Source organism: Phyllostomus hastatus, unplaced genomic scaffold (assembly GCF_019186645.2).
Source record: "Phyllostomus hastatus isolate PE091 unplaced genomic scaffold, TTU_PhHast_1.1 phas_contig_148, whole genome shotgun sequence".
Classification (NCBI taxonomy): Eukaryota; Metazoa; Chordata; class Mammalia; order Chiroptera; family Phyllostomidae; genus Phyllostomus; species Phyllostomus hastatus.
In genome coordinates, this window is record NW_025333607.1 from 20,145,093 (window position 1) to 20,163,947 (window position 18,855).

The window sequence follows — 18,855 nt, forward strand, 5'->3', positions numbered from 1 at the left end:
TGTAATATTATATTTTATTAGGTGTTTTTTAGAAAAGACTATTTTTTTTTTATTTTTAGAGAGAGGGGAAGGGAGGGAGAAAGAGAGGGAGAGAAACATGGTTGTGCGAGGGACACATCTATTGGTTGCCTCTTGCATGTCCCCAGCTGGCGACCTGGCCCATAACCCAGGTGTGGCCACACCGGCCAGGGCTGTTAGGCTTTGATAGGGAAGTTTAGTGTTCTGACAATGTGGATTACTCAGGTAATTCCTCTGGTGATCCATGGTTCCTCAAATAATCTACAGTAGGGTAAATAAGAAATAGTCATTTTTGTCTACCTCTTAAAAGACTTTTGATAAAAGAAACTGTCAGACCCATGTACAAATGGTTTTCATTAGGTACTTTTAAAAAGTGTTGCTTTTATTTGAGTATTCATGTATCTCCTTTTCACCTGCTAACCACTATACTCAGTAGACTTTCTGTCCACTGCATCTGTGGGGCGGGAGATGCCTCTCTGTCCGGGCTCTGGTCCGGGGCTGGCTCTGTGTCCTGCAGCTGCGCACCCGGCCCTGCAGCTGCGGGGGAGGCCCTCAGGGGGAGGACCTGTTCTTCTGTTGTGATCTCCGTCTCTGTTGTGTGAGACAGCTCTTGCCTGATAATGGGCACTGAGTAAATGTTCCGGAAGGGGAAAAGGAGGCGGACCACATTGAGAAAATTAGAGAATAATGTAGACTTTTCATCCCTGAAATTCAAAGTGTGTGTGTATTAGCTATGACTTTATCTAGTGCATTTCTCTCTGGTTTTAAGCTCCTTTTTTGATATATGGCAGTCTCATCTGCACTTGTGACTTGACTTTAGTTCCTGTGAAGTGTCATTATACTTGGTGGTAGATTTTTTGCACTGTCTATGGATCTTTACTATCTTTTCTAGCTCTGGAATACTTACGATTTGTGAACTTTGTTCTTACGGTTATCATAATTTTTAGTAATGTACAACTGTACTTTTTATAAATATGTCTGAGTAGTTGCAGAAAATTCATAATAAGTTTTTGAAAAGTTAAAAAAATTCTCTTTAATTTTTTATTCTCTAAATCTTTGCATTGCTCCTCTAATATTACACATCTAATACTTAAATATTTCATAATAGAAGAAAACAAATAGTGCAGAGAAAATCACAAAGTAAATTTTAGTGTCTTTCCCCTTCACCTTGCTACAAAGAAGCCACGCAGTTCAACAGACCACATTCTCAGGACAGACTGTGCCTAATTTTTCTTCCAAGTCTAAAACACTCCCTTCATTGTTTAACACCTCATTGCAGCTGACACGTCCCCTGCAGTGTGAGTCAGCTGGAGGCTCTGCTGTGTAATTAATGCATAATTGAAACCTCCTCCACACAATTACAGCACTGGCTGTAACCCATGGCTCGGGTTGGCGTAGATGTTGTTCGGTTTCATGGAAAACTGAGGATTCTTCAGTTGTCTAGCTCTGCAGTAAGTAAAAGAAACAAAACAAAATAAAATCCACCCTAACCTTTACCACCCTAAACAGTGAAGTAAGGATACGTGATGGGAGCGTTATAAAGCACCTTCCCAGTTTGTAAACAGGACCTTGAGCGAGTTTCAGTGGGGCTGACTGTAAGTATTCAGAATAAGCTGGTCTGAGGATGCTCGTGATTCTGGGCCATAGAAGTGCTGAAGGCCTCCTGGGCAGGTGGCACGCCGAGCAGTTGCTGGAGTTGACCCCGGACCAGGAGTCGTTCCTGTTTCCAGCAGAGTGCAGAATGACTCAGCCACTTTGGAAAAGAGACAGGAGTCGCCCGTTTTTGCTCATTACATTGAAGACACTGCACTGTCTCCCGCTGTTGGTGACGTTGGGTTGGCTGTTGGTGTGACAGCCCGTCCCGTGGAGGAGGTCTTCTTGACTTGGTTATTTTACAAGAGCACCATAGTTTGCTGCGCGTAATGCGAACTTGCACCTCAGTGCTGCCCGTGCAGAAGGTGCATCCTTAGTTTTCCCTCAAAACTGGGGACCAAAAAGTATGCATTATACATGGCACAATACAGTGTCTTGAATTTATCTCTGTACCGAGATGGAGATTTCATATATATCCCACTTTGGGGTTCATTCGAATTAAATTTATGGATTGGCCTTTTTCATCAGTTCTGCTTCTTATCTCTTTAGATCAGTGATTTTCAGATTTTTCTACCTCGTGGCACACACAGACTAATTACTAAAATTCTGCGGCACACCAAAAGAATATATTTTTTGCTGATTTGACAAAAAATAGGTATGATTTTGATTAATCTACAGAAAGGAAATAATAGTAATTACCTACTCTTTTTTTCTCCGAAGTGACTTTTACTTTATTTTATTTTACTATTTTGTTGTGGGTTTTTTTGGCATTAAGTCACCCCTTACACCCTTCTCCGCCCTGCAGTCACCACACTGTTGTCCATGCCCATGACCTCCACCAAAGTGACTTTTTAAAAAAAGTCAGGTGCCTGTGACTTGTATATAAGGATTTCTGGTACCAAGAATTAACCAGTCAGATGCAACCTTACTATGTGACCCATACGATGTAGCCCTATTCTGTGACCTATATATGTATTGTCCAACACAGGACATTCACACCAGACGGCTGCTGTTGTGGCTGTTGTCGCCTTTTCATTCGACAGTCTAAGGGAAAAGAGGTCAGTGCCCTGGACCAGACAGTCAGGTGTTGCGTGTTTTACACGTTCTAGCAGCGCACTAGTTGTAAATCTCTGCTTTATATATTACTTCTTTGTTCTTTCCCCTCCCCCCCCTTTTTGCTCTCTTTTCTTTCTGGGACTTAAGTAAGATAAACTTCAGACCTGTCATTTCATCTTTCACTGTCTTTTGCATGGTTCTGTTTCCCATCTCTCTCTGTCACGTGCATTCTCGATACTTTCCTTAAGTTTAACAGTGAGAAAGTTGTCTGTTTCTTAGGCCATGCCCTAATCTGATGTTAAGCCTATCTGTTGCATTTTTAAATTCAGATAATCTAATTTTTTGATTGCAGTGGTTCTTTTCAGTTCGTTTTCAAACCTTTTGATCTTTTAAAGTAATTTTCCCTTTACATATTTGCAAGCTTTGTTACAAGCTTTGATCTGACAGTTGCATCAGTGAAGCCTTCAGTTACCTTTTTGACTGTTTCATTCATGACACCTCATTTCCTTGTGGTTTTTGCAATTCATGTAATGTTTTTGCGTTGTTTTCATTTACTCATGTCCTTGGAATTTTTTTTCCTGAAATTTCTGGATTTACAGAATGTAGGTGGGGGTACTCCAGAAAAGATTTGCACTTGTGTGTGCTGAACATCTGGGAGCATAACCAGTTTAACACCACTTTAAATTCGCACTTTGAGGTTAACTTCCAGATAGTATTTTCTTGCATTTTTTTATTTAGGAAACAGGGAAACCTGGGAAATATCCATAAACTTTTCCTGTATGTATGTATATATGTATATATTTTCCTCACCCAAGGACATTGTTCCCATTGCTTTGGTGTGAGGGGAAACAGATAGACGGACAGACACTGATGTGAGAAACATTAGTTGCCTTCTCCTGTGCGCCCCAACCAGGAATTGAACCCACAACTTTGCCGCCTGTGGGATGATGCTCCAGCCACCTGAGCCACACTGGCCAGGGCTTGTTTTGTTCTTACAGTAACATAAAGCCTAGAGCTTACCTAGCTGTAAGTTCATTTGCATTTTGTTCTTTGACAAACTGATTGTCAATACTTGGCAACACTAAATGGATGAATCAATGGATGTCAGAATATTTCTTCAAATCATATATATCCATCTACCATCTCGGTTTTGTAATTGTGGTTGTATTTGTTAGAATGCTTTTAGTTGTAAATGATAAAAACTCACTCAGAGTAGTTGTGTCAAAAGTAATTTATTGGTTCAACAGAACTGAAAGAGTGAGGCTTTGGGCACAGCTGGGCCCAGCCCTGAACCGATGCAGTCAGGATTTGGGCAGGGTCTCCCCTTCAGGGACAAAGGCGGTTATCAGAAATGTCAGGTTGGCAATCACTGACCAAGACAGTGCCCGTTTCCCAGGAATTCCAGCAAAAACCGCAGGATTGATTCTCATTGGCCTGGCTGGCTTGTTCTAAACCAATCACTGTGGCCAAGGTTAAATCTTGCCTCAAATCTAAATGAGGTCCAGTTTATAATTCTGAGATTTGGTTTTCCTTGCAGTTGCCATGGCATTGGCTACAGTTGGTGGTGAGGGGCAGGAAAAAGGGTGGTCGGTGGGGTTGTATCTAGTTTACCATTACACCAAACGTATCCCAAGAGTTCTGGCTTTACGAGAGGAGCTTCTGTGGGATGCCCTACCTGGAGTAGAATTCGGGCTGTTTCCTGTCCCAGGAATCTGTGAAATAGAGAGACAGCAAAGTTGAAGTCTAATTAGTTTGCCAGTGCCTTCCATGCACAGAATTCTGCAGTGTTCTGGGTCCCCCGCTTTCTTGTCTGGGGCACAAGTCCTCTTCTTGCTGGTTACCTCAGAGGTGCTTTTATAATGTTCTTTCTACTTTGTCCTACTTTGCAAAACTTCCTGACAGTGTATTGTAAAGTTAAACCTATGCTATGATCCAGCAGTTCCATGCGTAGGGATTTATGTAAGACATGAGAGCATATGTCCCCCAAAAGACGCACACAGAGTGTTTATTGCAGTGTGATTTGTTACGACCCCAGCTGTGGGACTGTCCAAACGTCCCTCACAGGGGAATGCGTAAACAAACCCTGGCGTCGTCCTACCGTAGCATTCTCCCCAGCATTCAAAAGGGTGAGCTAGCACTGCCCGAGCCTGGGCGAATCTGGAAAACCTCAAACCGAGACAGAAGCCAGACCCCCAAGAGCACGCCCTGTGCAATTCTGGCGTGCATTGCTGGAGCAGGCAGCACGGGTCCTGGGTGACGAAAGGCAGGCTGGAGCGGCCGCCTCTTCGGGGAGGGAGCCAGGAGGCTTCCTCCAAGGTGCGCGGCGAAGCCTCCAGCCCAGTGCAGATGTTTTTGATCCCAGTTGGAGTGGAGCTTAGACTGAGTACACGTTTATGAACACTTACCCGTCTGTGAATGTCACTCTGTAAATTTTATATGCGCTCCATGAGATGCTATGGTGTATGCAGAAATACACGGAAAGGAAGTAAACGCGGTGTTCGGGAAGCATATATTTATCCCTGTCGGAGCAGTAGCCTCACTCTCATACTTTCTTGTAGATGAGTTTTCATGCTATCTGGGAGAAATCCTTAAGTGACAGAGCAGTCTCAGCTTTCTATCAGATGTGCCATGGATGTGAAAACACTCCGCTTGGAAGTGAGGTTCACTGTGACCAGTCACCTTGTGCTAACAGCTCTCAGGGTTACACAGTTTTAGTACCACTTCACGATGTATCCAGTATGTGGGATTGGATATTTTCAAAGGATTCTGCCCAGCGCACATTCTCCTGCCTCCTTCCTCCTTCCTCCTTTGTCTCCCTGAACTTTAGAGCAGGGTGATACTCAGTGCAGTGACTGCATTGCCCCGTTTAACTGGAGAGGGCGGACCATAGTTAACACAGTATGCCAATAGTCCGTGTGTGGGGGGGGCGGGGGCGGGGAGAGTGTGTGTGTGTGTTTATGTTTCTTTAAACACTGTCTTAAAATGCTTTGTGAATACTAACAAACCTAGAGCTGGCAACAGCTCTGCAGATTGCTGAATTATTTTTGAGAATAAGGTTGATGGTACAGTAGATAATTGAACTACATAGATTTGCTCATTTGCTAAATTACTAGCAATATTTACTGTAACAGACAATTGGCATACGCTGATCTAATTTCCTTACTTAAAAATTTGCAGAGCATCCCTGAAATTCTAACTTTGCTGAAGCATTACCTGTGAAAGGGGGCGTTTGGTGAAGTTCGTGGGCTGGCTGAGTCGCCTGGCCGGGGAGAAGCCTGGCCGGCCACATCACCTTCCTCTCAAGCCGTTTCAGTTTATCAGAAAATTTCCCTCGAGTAGCACTTGAGAAATCAAGGGTCGGTGTGCTTTTCTGTGTTGCCTTGAGGCGTGCCGAGTGCTGGCGAGTATGAATTGTGCGTCGGTGCGAGAGACGCCCACCCTGGCACGGCAGCAGTGAGCGCGCCCCCGTTCGACGTGCAGAGAGGAGACCCGCACTCCTCGAGCATTATGGTCTGTGCACACGGAGCAGGTTTAATTTGGAAAGAAATGTTTTGGGTTTAAACCTCAGTATTTAAAAAACAATCACGAAGTATGATTTATTTTTCCATGTTTATCACATTGCATCATTTGACCTTCTCTCTGTTTTGTCAAAGATTCGTCCCGTCAGACGAAAAGAAGAAGCAGGGCTGCCAGCGGGAGAACGAGACTCTGATCCAGAGGAGGAAGGACCAGATGCAGCCCGGGGGCACCGCCCTCAGCGTCACGGTCCCCTACCGCGTGGTGGACCAGCCGCTGAAGCTCATGCCTCAGGACTGGTACGGCGGCCTCTCCGCGTGCTCGGGCGTCTGGGGCCGCGAGCCGGGAGCGCATTTACTGTGTGTTGTAAACGGAGCCTGTTTTGAAACCAGGGTAATGCCTGATGTGGTCACCAGTAATACAGTCCAGTGATTCTTACTGAAATCTCTGTTTTGGATAGCGAAACTTCATTTTACTTGTAAGAAGAAACACTGACTTCTGGAAAACTTAGTAGAAATTCTTTCCACTTGTCTGTTTGTTCTGGATCAGCTTTTAGAGCAACACTTGCAGACAGACTAATGTTTTGAGGTCTACATTTTAGACTTGGGAAATTCAGGTTTTCTGGTAAGACACAATAAGTAAAGGCATTGTTGCATTTATTACAAGGGAATAATTTAATAAGAATAACGTGATTACCCTGGTTTAGCACTATTATTATATTAAAATGTTCCATAATAAAATACTGAGCGATGTATAATACAAAGAGCCTTATAACCTCAGATACGAAAGTTACCTCAAACCCCGTCACTGATCGAAGCTGGAGTGGAACCACCAGTGCCAGAGCGTGTCTCTGGGACTCAGAGAGCGCAGCACCTTGGACGGAATTCTCCCGTGTAGCCTCGGTTGGTCTTCGGACCGTAGGAAGTCAAGCCGCTGGCAGTATGCTGCCACGGCGGCAGCAGCCTGGGAGCACTGGGCGTCCTCAGGCCCTAGTGGGGGACTGGAGAGGTCACAGCTGTTTCCATCTTAATGCCAAGTGGCTGTTCTCGTGATTTATCGACCCTTACCCAGGGGCAGTGAGTGGCACAGCCAGTGCGCGAGGTTCGCTGTCTTCGACTCCCTCCCCCCTTCTCCTTTTTCTGGCGTGCCTGCGCACCTCCTTCCTCCTCTGTGGAAGGAGTGGTGACGGGCTCATCTCCGGGACTCTGTTGTTGAGGGCTCAGTGTTTCGGCCTAAGCGTGTGTGAGCTGCTGAGACCCGCGCTGGCGCAGAGGAGGCGCCATGGGGAAGGTTACTAACGGGCACGCTGGGCTTTTGTCCCCACCTCTTTGGTTCTAGGCTTAAGCTGTTTATGCCAGTATGCTTACGACTTCTCCAGTTAATTAAGTATTTTGTAAACTAATGAGATACGAGGGCCTAGAAAGGGATTTGTGGGATCTTTTTTTAGGAAAACAAAATTAAATGGTTAGAAAAACAAGTTGCTATAAGAAAAACTTAAAGACTGTATGGTGAGTGAAACAGTTGTAAAACAATTGAAAAACTTAAAGTTTATGTGGTTTCTGAACTCAGATTACTTTTAAAATAATCAGAAGTCAAAAATAAGGCCTTATAGCTTCATAAAATTGGTGACTTACAATAATTTATAGATAGCATTTTTAATTAAAGTATCTGTTTGAATTTTAAAATAATTCCTCTTTTTCTTTTTTGTTTTAAATCCTCACCTGAGGTCATTTTTTCATTGTGGGGGCAGGAAGGGGGGGTGGAGAGATAGATAGATATTAATTGGTTGCCTTCTCAAACGTACCCTGGCTGGAGATTGAATTTGCAACCTGTGCCCTGACCAGGTGTCAAACCCAAGATCTTTGGTCTACAAGACAGTGCTCCTACCAACTGATCCACACTAGGCAGGGCTGAATGATGGCCCTTTAAAACCAGCTTTTTCAATGACTATATCAGGTACTGTTCCCTGCTGCATTGGAGAAGTGGGCCCTTACTATAGTTACTGCAACAGAAGGGGAGAAATGAAAGGCTGCAGAGAGCCCTGGTTGGTGTGGCTCAGTGGACTGAGTGCTGGTGTGCGAACCAAAGGGTTTCTGGTTCAATTCCCAGTTGGGGTACCTGCCTGGGTTGTGGGCCAGGTCCCCATTATGGGGCACTTGAGAGGCAACCACACATGGATGTTTCTCTCCTTCTCTTTCTCCCTCCCTTCCCCTCTCTAAAAATAAATAAATAAAACCCCCTTTAAAAAGGCTAAAATATCACATAGGACATGAGTGGGATGAATCATGTTGGAAAGATTTAGAGGGGGAAACACTCACGGGACGCACAGCAGTCGTTCATGGACTCGGATGACGACGGAGCAGCGGGCGGTGGTGGTCCTGTGCCCCGTGCCTCGCAGGTGTGCGCGGGACACTCTGCTGCGTGGAGGGGGACGAGGCTCTCGCCTGGAGGGTCACAGCGCGTGCTTGCCTGCTCTCGCTCCACCCTGCTCACCCCCTTCTGTTTGCAGGGACCGGGTCGTGGCCGTGTTCGTGCAGGGGCCTGCGTGGCAGTTCAAAGGCTGGCCGTGGCTGTTGCCTGATGGTTCGCCAGTGGACATATTTGCTAAAAGTAAGATTCCGTTTTTTACTGCTAATTCAGCATAGGGGTGCTCTTGCGTTATTTAAGATGAAGAGTCCCCTGTGTGTCTGCATGTGAGATATGCATATTAAACGATTCCTAGTAACATATGTAATGTCATTTTTCACCTGTGAAATACTTTAAAGCCTTTTTTGAACGTTAATATTTTCTGTATACGTGAATTATTGCTTGTTCCCCAGCATTAATAATTTTCAGGCTGCTTTAAAATCATTAATACTATTTCATGTCCATGCATTGTAATCAAAATTGATGGCCAGCATATATCTTGACTGTAAGTTCCCCGATGGGAGGAGCCTGACCCACCTTGTGCGCTCTAGTTTCGTCAGCGCAGAAGAGTGTGGTGTAGAGGAAGCATTCGGCAGGTCTCTGAGTTTCGTGTGGCTTGTACCCTTTACCGAATAAGAAGTAGATAAATTTAGCCTGGGTTTTTTTGTTTGTGTTTTCCCAGTAGGAAGATTTCAGTTATACTTGAATTTGAGTACCCAGTTAAATTAGTAGCATAGAACTACTTTATGAAAAACATTCTCATGAAACAAATGTTTATTAAAAATGCCAACTTTGTTAGGAGTGTGGACGGTGCTGCTGTGCAGGCCGGCCTGCTTCAGCAGCCTCTGGTTTTGCCAGGGGCCCAGCACTGTTCCCGGCCAGAAACCGCCCTCACGCGGAAGACCGAATCGTGTAAGGGTCTCTGCTACTTCTAACGTCAGCATTGCTTTGTATGTTATTTCTGGGACTTGAGTGATGCATATGGTTAATAAATGAAAGTTAAAAGATCAGGAGACACTGAGAATGTTATTAAAAAGTAAAATGTCAGTCAATGTGAATACCGTGTTTTACCTACTTGTCTTGTTGAATAGCATTGTAAAAATTATGATTAGAATGTCTTCAAGATATAAATGCTCTCTAAATTTCATTAAAGACTATAATGATGTTTTAATTGTTTTGTTCAGATTGGTAATTTCTGAAATTTAGGTGGAAGAGCTTAGAGACTTTTTAAAAATAGTTATTAGTGATTATTTTCTTCCGTGAATTAGTCTTTTTCTTCAGCCTTCTTCTTTACTCCTTTCTGCCAGCATTTAAAATGAAAGTGCTCTTGCCCCTTCTGTCCTGAAAGCACGGAGTGAAGCAGACCCTTCCCCTTGACCTCAGCCTTCCTTCTGGCCCCTTTCCTGTCTGCTTTCACTGCCAGGCTTTTGAAAGAACGGTCTCTGCCAACTCTCGCTCTTCCCTCCAGCTCCCGATTCACTGCGGTCCCATTTTCTTGCCTTCCTCTAGACTGTTCCCACCAAACTCCCAGTGACCCAACGATTGTATAGACAATTTTGACCTCTTCCTCAGAATTTGACTCTCTTCACCACATTTTCTCCTTTTTAAAATGTTACTTTCCTGTGACTTGTTATGCTTTCTCAGACTCCTTATCTACTTTTCCTCTGGCTTCCAGCCACATATTTATGCTCTTGCTTCTCTTCTCTCCTTTAATTACAAATTCTCTCTCTTGAGGAGTTCCGATGGCTTTCCTCCACCACCTCTGTCCTCTGAGCCTCTGGCTTGCTGTTCTGGGCCCCACAGCTCAGGACCCATGACCCGGCGCCTGCTGGGAGGTCCCATCGTGCATCAGGCTCAGCCTGCCCCGGGGGCAGGTGAGCGTCCCGTGCTCGCCCTCAGCCCCAACCTGCCTTTTCCACAGTTAGTCTTTAAATGATGTATTTGCCTAGGTCAGAAACTTAGGGATATGTTACCTCGTACTTCTTAGTGATCTCTTTGCTGATCCCGCTTGCTCTCTGAGCTTCTGTCTGCACGCATGCAGGAAGGGGCAGGGTGCCTGGGAGTGTCTGGGTGGGCCCCGGCGAAAAAGACGTTTTCTTCATAAGCCACCAAGTTTTAGAGATCCTAAGTGTATTGACTTACATAAAATTGCCAAATAAAACCTTTTCAGAATTATGAGAAATTTGACCTTGTAACTAGATACCGCTTTTCTAAAGTATTATTTATTCTGTGTTTGAGGTGGCTGCATACATTGTGATCAAGACTTTTAGGTGATGATTTCTTCAAATTTGTGCTAGTTACCATTTAAAAAGAATTTTCGTTTAATATTTTTTGTATTATTTGTGTCTCTATCATTTGACATCACTGTATCTACTAAACGTTATTTAAGAGCACTGTTTTAATTTTGTTTGTGTTTTTGTTCCCATAAAAAAAAATGTTGACAGGATTCATGCAGGTTGCAGGAAGTGAGCAGCTCTGGCCCGTGTGAAGCCGTTTGCTTTGGTGCTCACTGTGTTACCGATAACTGGCTTCTAAAAAGGCTTGTTTCTCCCTCACTTCTTGCTGATGTTTAAACCTATTAAATCTTCTTTTGAATAAGAAAGATATTTTTTTTAAAAAAAGAAAGATATTTTGTGGTAATGTCCTAGTGCTGTAAGCTTGCCTGCCACAATTGCTTCGTGCAAATGAAGTATTTTATATGATGAGAGAAACCTTGTTCATTATAGCTTACACTTTTGGGCCCTGATATTTCAGCTTTAATTTAAAAATTTGTCTCTTCTGTTGGGAGAACAAATATTCTATAAACTAAATCCATTGAAATCATTAAGGGGGACTGTATGCCTTTGTTGCTTTGGGTAAATCATTTTAAAAAATATAATATGTATTTTTTAAGATTTTATTTATTTATTTTTAGAGAGGGACAGGAGGGAGAAAGAGAGAGTAACATCAATGTGCGGTTGCTGGGGGTCATGGCCTGCAACCCAGGCATGGGCCCTGACTGGGAATCGAACCTGCGACACTTTGGTTTGCAGCCGCGCTCAATCCACTGAGCTACACCAACCAGGGCTAATATGTATTTTTAAGAGTGATTTAAAGCAATCATATTAAGAAAATTAGAAAAGTGAACCATGTTAAGCAGAATAGGAAATACTGAGATGTGAGTTATTTTTTAAAATTTAAAAACAATAAAAAATATTTTCTACCCATAAAAAGCATTTTAAAAATGGGTTTTCTGAAATCATGACGTAAAACCTCTGTAATGAGTTGGTTTAAATTCATTAAATTGAATTCAAAATGAGTAATGGGTCCAATGAGAGACTTTGATTTATAAAAGCAAATAATTTAGAAATAATGTTTGTGTTTTTTTGTGGGCACAGATGATTATTCATTTGGGATTTCCATGAAGAATTGGACCTTGATTGGTTTTTAACACCAAAAGCCAGTAAGCTGGCATGCATTATGGGACAAGCAATCTGTAAAGTAGCTGTCAAAAAATGAGCAAACTTAATCATTTTCTCTTTAAAAAATAAAAAAAAGCCCTAATACTAGATGACAATGGTGAGAAGAAGAGCCATATCTTACATTAGAACAAAAGTAAAAAATGGAAAGAAAGGCTAAATGTCTTCGTGTCATGTGCATGTGTAAAATGACACTCCACTGGCGTTAAGTCACCAAACTATCCACATCTAGGTAACTTTCTCCAGAGGCCTTCTGGGTTTTTTTCTTTCTTTCTTTTCCTCTTTTCATCATTTCTTGCCGGTTCCCATTAGTTCTCAGCCCCTGCGTACGCGCACATCTTCCCCCATGGATCACATCCGCCTCTCCTCTGGACGTCGGGGTCACGGCCTTGCTCTCTGCTGAACACCTGGTGGCGCCTGTTCGCATCTGCGAGCTCGCGGTGCAGGCTCCTCGGTGTGGCCCGTGAGCCGGTGCCGCTCCAGGCCTCTGCCGTGGTCCCCGTGCACACACGGTTCCGCTGAACCTCTTCTGTTCCGAGAGTGAACTGCCTTCTTGAGCGGCTGTCGCTGCTGGCTGGGCCACTCGTTCTGCGTTAGCCTCCTTCTCGCTTCACCGTTAGGGCGCTTAGATCAGACCTCACTGCCCGTGCGAACCTTTTCTGAATCCAGGGTCTGGGTAAGGGGCTCTCGTGTGTCTCTGTGATACCCTCCCTTTCTTTATCATACTGCGTTTGAATTGGCTTTCTTATTTTTCACTGGGCCATACACATTTTATCTCACTTCTCATTTCAGTCCCAGCGGCTGGCATGTATAAATAACCCTCAGTAAATATTTGTTGAATCGAATGTTTCTGAGGATGCCACAGTTTCTAGCATCCGTTTCAAAATTCATTTTGGTTATAATAATAGCTTTGGTTGGTGGAAGGAAACTAGTTTTATGGTTTAGTTTGTTTTAAGTTATTTTAAAGTTATTTAAGTTAAGTGGGGTGCTAATGTCTATATTGTGTGTCTTCATTTTTCATAAAGTACTTTAATAATTTTGATTGCACTTTGAATTAAAAAAACATTTCCTCCCATGCAGTAAAAGCCTTCCATCTCAAATATGATGAAGTTCGTCTCGATCCAAACGTTCAGAAATGGGATGTAACAGTGTTAGAACTCAGCTATCACAAACGTCACTTGGACAGACCAGTTTTCTTACGGTTTTGGGAAACATTGGACAGGTAATTCTGCTTCCGGAATGCTCTTACTTCTGCTTTATCATGTTGACTTTCCCGTCTCTTCAGTCGGATTTTATGTTCCTTAAGGTTGTGAACCATTTCTCACCATTCCATTGTTTTGAACACTAATTTGATGCTGAACTACAGTAGATAAGTAACAAATGTCTTTGTTACAGTGACTTCAGAAACGGGTGGAGGAAGGGCTTCTTGCTTGGTAGAAGGCAACTGAAGTCTGAGTCGGAAGACCTGCACTTTAGTCTGGGTTTCTGTGGTCTGGCTGTGCACCGGGCCGGGCCTTGCATTCTCTCCGCCCGAGAACTTGGGTTAAGGGATCCCTGTGGTTTTTCCAGCACAAGGCCTGTAACTCTGGATTTGAGTTGGGGGTAGCTCATGAAAGGAATTTAGTTTCCGAATTTGTTTTAATTACTAGTTTAGCATTATTAAAGTCCTTTACAAGAGTATCCGTTTTGTAATTGGAAAATAATCACAGTTAATACCACTGAGTCTATTATTCTCTTTGAGGCACCCATTAAAATCTAACTTTCTTGGTCTGAGTCTCCCACTGAATATTACAGGTTTCCTCAAAATCACAGGTGATTGAGGTTACCCAATGATTAGAATTGAAAATGTAGTAAAAGGGAACATGTATAATTCTAGCCAGAAGCTCTTAGATTACAGACTTTAATAAGAGGAATGTTTCTTCTACTTTACTTCAGAAGTCTTTGTATTTCCAAAAGTTATAGTAGCAAGTTTCCAGGGGTTTTTTTTTTTTTTTAAGAAAACAAAATGTCCTGTTTTAGTGTTTTAAAAAGTCAACTTATTTTTACATGTAATATTTTAAAAATCCTAAAATTCTCAATAATCATGATAACTTCTTATAATACTATTTTTCAGGTACATGGTAAAGCATAAATCCCACTTGAGATTCTGAATTACATCATTTCCCCTTCTGCAAATATGGATTAAGAAGCATTGGATGTACCTTGGTCTAAAGACTGCCTGAGAGTCAAGCTTTATGAATTTATCAAAAACTTACAATTAAGAAGGTCACATCGATCAAAAGACCTCATTTGATGCTTTATGCTTCGAAGGGATGGTGCCCGTCATTCATATACGCAAACTTTTTGGCCTACAACTATTTTTTTAATATTAGCCTTCTAGTCTGTAATGGAAATTGTATATTTTGATAGAAGTTTTTTCTCCATTGGTTAAACTAGCATTACTTAAAATGTGTTTCTTTAGACAATAAATACAGGTTATAAATGTGTGTATATTTAGAGGTTATATGGCTCTCTAAGCCATCTTGCTTCTGATTTTTCATTGCTCTATAATTCCTTTTATTGAAAATGCTGTGTTATGAATGGTATTAAATCTTAGTTTCTGGAATTTGCAAAACCAAGCAAAGGGATGTGACTATTTTGGATGAATCAAAATGTCAGCCTGTATGTATGCTATATCTATACTTATTCTTTATTTAAAAAGGAATAATGAAAAATCAAGAACAATTCTTCAGCTTTGGTTGAACTGTTCAGCCTTTTCAAGACTTCTTTACTTATATTGAATACATTTAATGAATGTACATGCTTCTCACTGACTTTGGGGATTTTAAAACTTAGAATGATATATTTCTATCTGTGACATCTTTCCACTTGAAACATCTCAAAACACAGACTGAAAACCTTGTAGGCTATAGTACTTTTTATTTTGGGAGCCAGAGTATGATTTGGGGGAAGGAAATGTATGAGTCCTACTGCAATGTGATTTTAACTTCCTTATCTTTTCCCATAAATCCACCTTTGATTGGTAACTTACAGGGCATGGGATTTGAGTCTTCTGTTTCTAGTCAGGTGGACCTCAGTCCTTATCTTCCATTGTCCCTGAGTACTGATAAACTCTCCCAGGCACCAAAGAACACATTTGCTTAAGTAAGTGTCTGAACAGAAACAAGATAAAAACACTGGTATTTTTATGTGTGTATTCAATATCGTATGAAATATAAAACCTATATTTTAACTTGTTAAGATATTTTACTACTTCTCTACTTCAGACAGTGTTGCATCCATAGTACAACGAATGAGCCTTTCCTTGAGTCTTAATTTCACCTTTTATCACTTAAAAGCAACTCGGAAACTTGACTTCCAGTTTTTACCATTAGAATTGTTGCTGATCATTTATATCTTCCCTCCATCCCCCTGTTTTCTCCCCCCAGTGATTTCTCTTAGGTTGACATGGGTTTTTTTGGTAAACATCTAACTCTTTCTTATGTTCAGCTGACATTGTCTAGCCCCATTTGTAAATTTAATGCTATCATAAAAATGAGAAGCACTTAACTTACTCTTTCACTGACCATGAAAGTCCATGCTGATAATAGGGAATGGAAAAAAAAGGCTTATTCATGTGGAATTCACTAGGTTTTCAGAAGAAAAGCAGTCAGCATTTAAAATAAGATTTTAGAATGTTTATAAGGTTTGAACAGATTTCTGTCCCCTTCTTCTCTGCACCCTCTTCTTGAAAATAAGAGAAAATTTTTTTCACATTAGAATATCAGCATATAAATCTGTTTTCAAAATAAATTATGTATTGTATAAACTTTCTCAGTGATGAAATAGTCAAGGTTTAGAATCTGTAATATTTTAATGTAAGATTACTTGTTAAGACTACTACAAGTGGACATGAACTACCTTTCTATAAAGATTTTTAGTATTTATACTTATGTCATGTATGAAATTTACTTGATAACAGAGTGTGGTTAAAATTGGGAACATCTACTTTAAACAGGATTTATTTTTCTATCTTGAATTTGCCTTATATGTATTCAGAGGCTTCTGGAAATACTGTAAGGAACATTAGGAAAAGTACAAATATGCTACGCCTTGTATTTTAAAATCAGACCTTAGCATGTACCTATTTTCTTTGTCTCTCTCTGTTTTTGGCAGTTCAATCCCTTATTTAGGTCTATGTAATTAATTTATAGACATTAATTCTTAAACAAAAAACCAACTCACAGCCAATCACTGTTCGTGACTCCACGTCCTACAGCTGCAGCCATCACAGTGCCTTGCACATAGTAGGCATTCAGGAAATATTTATATACACGAATCAATGATGTATTTTCAACGTAACATAAAGTACTCTGTACTTGGTCTGGGAGTTTGAAAATACAGAATTACAGGGAACAAAGAGGCATTCGAAGACACTTAAATGGAAATGAAGTACCCGTGAATCAATTTGACTTACCCATAAGTTACTGTGACCAGGCCCCTTGTCTTATCCCAGTGGATGCAGAAAGCTCCACTGCATTATCTCGTGGACACTCCTCTGCGCCAGGGAGCGGTGAGAAGCACCAGGTCTCCGTCGGCAGCTGTCCACCCTGACTGCAGGCCGGAGCCACGTGGGGGCCTGGGCAAAAGACCGTTTCCCGAGTTCTGATTCCCATCTGAGTTGTCTGGGGTGAGACCTGGTCATCAGTGTTTTTAACAAATTCTTCAGGTTCAGAAAGGATTGAGAATTACTGGTATTACATGTGTTTTCTTCTCCTTTTTTCTTTTTTGTGGCCACCCTTTGCACTAGACCATCCCCATTACTGGCGGTATTGGCCTATGGTTCCACATGACAAATTGGTTTTATTTATTTAATATAGGAGTATTTGCTGTTTAATATTTAAACAATGTTTAATATATTTCATTATAAACTAGTATTGTAGTTTATGATTTGTTTCCCATGTGTCCATATCCTTTACTGACTATTTTTTTTAATAACAGCAGCATGACAACAATTCATACCAAAATAACTAATCCGTGGAGGAAAACTTCATAATTTTTAAGGTAGAAGGAAATAAAGTATTAATTTCTTATCTGCCATGCAGAATGAGAGTTTGCTTATGGAAAGAAAGGCATACTTTTTAATTGGTCAACACAAAAAAGCAAAAGTAAATTATTCATTTAAATAAAATTAATGATCTAATAAACATTGAAGGAAATATTTTTCCTAAATAAAAATTTTTGTGACTCCTAACAAAATTAAAGTGATGACATTGTTCTTTTTTGGAGGGCGGGGAGGGGGTCTTTAGTTGCCATATTTCTTACTATATAACAATTCCACTTTATCAGTGTCAACAGTAGAAACAGTGATGATAGGATACATGTATGTGGCCGGAAATGAGGTGCCACTTTGTCAGATAACTTACTATCTGAGTCTTACTTGTTAAGCTAGTTTATAAACTTCTCTGTGACCAATGGAATATTTTATAATACAAATACAAGTACAAAAGCTGGTCAAAATGAAAGAAAACATGAAAAATAAATTTAATTACATTTAGCCTTAATGTCATTTGACTGAATTTTTATTAGTTACTTGGATTTGACATTCAACTGGTTACTCGAGTGGGAGTATATTCACACTAGAAGTAACACACGGAAGAGGTGACGGAAGGTGACATTGGGATTGGAAGTTGGGAAATGCTTTGTCCCCTGTGGCCTGGCCTGCGCGCCCTCCCGTTTGGGTGTGCCCTGACCCCCAGCCTGGTAGTTGCACTAATATGTTGGAATAATAAGGAAAATTGAAAATGTGCAAGAGATAGATAAAAGTTACATTTAGTAAGTGCATAATAGCTCATCATTTCAAGTTCTGGATCCGTTCGGGCGTGTATGTATTATTTCAGGTAGTGCTTTGAATAGTAACTTGGGGATTACAAATGCGTGCCATTTAAAATGAGGAAAGCCAGCGAAATAAACTAATTTTACTACCAACATTTAAAAAGTGGGGGTGGTTGTAAGTGACCTGAGAAGTTTTCTGGCGTCGAGTTCCATTTTACTCGCTTTAAATTTACCAAAGGCTACTTCACTTGCACGTTTGAAGGTGACGCGGGGCGGGCGTGTTCAGTCACCGGTTCCTCCTCTTTCTCCACGAGGGGATGTTGATCGGAGGTTAAATTTGGGCAGCGTGACCTGGTAGGGTGTGCGATTTATTTCAGCGGACTTGGGCACCTAGGGTTCAGTTGAAAATACAACGTGTGGAGCTGAGAGCCTCGCGCCTCCGGATGAGCCGGGCGACCCGGGCCCCCGGGCGAGGAAGCCCACGTGCTGCCCGGGAGGCAGGGGCTGCGGTCAGGGGCTGGGTGGGCGTCTTCCCCGGCAGGGGGCCTGAGGGTGGACCCGAGTTCCGTGTTGAGGAAATGCGCGTGACCCCCAGCAACGTGCGGTTGGGGGCACCACACAGGGTGGGGGTCCCGCGCGGGTCGGCTGGTGTCGTCCGCGCAGTCAACGCACCGGGAGGAAAGGCGGTTCCCGGAGGCCTCTGCGCATGCGCGGAGCCGGGAGGCTCAGGGTGGCCGAGCCATTGTCCCTCGCGGTCCCCGCCAGCTCCGCCTGAGTTTTCACGCTGGAAACCAGCCAGCGCCGCCCCACTGAGCCCCGCCTGTCTTCGTGAGTTAAATACTGTGGAGACTCGGGCCTCTGTACGGGTGGCGGGCCGCGTCTCTCCGTGTCCCACGGGTGAAGTGGCCCTTACAGGTGAGCGTCCCCGTCGGGACATTCGTAACTGAAATTTTAGTTTCCGGTCACAGTGTACGTTCCGTGCTGTTCCGTACCG

The 18,855-nt window shown here is 42.3% G+C and overlaps 1 protein-coding gene across 1 annotated transcript in view; it reads left to right on the forward strand.

Annotated features, from left to right (window-relative positions):
- CDC73 (cell division cycle 73) overlaps positions 1-15,980 on the forward strand; it is an 80,210-nt gene extending 64,230 nt beyond the window's left edge. The window contains exons 14-17 of the mRNA XM_045860007.1: positions 6,321-6,482; positions 8,693-8,793; positions 13,128-13,269; positions 14,161-15,980. Of these exons, the coding sequence (XP_045715963.1) occupies positions 6,321-6,482; positions 8,693-8,793; positions 13,128-13,269; positions 14,161-14,197 (442 nt within the window). The 3' untranslated portion in view covers positions 14,198-15,980. The remainder of the gene's footprint in view (positions 1-6,320; positions 6,483-8,692; positions 8,794-13,127; positions 13,270-14,160) is intronic.
- Positions 15,981-18,855: the final 2,875 nt, after the last annotated feature.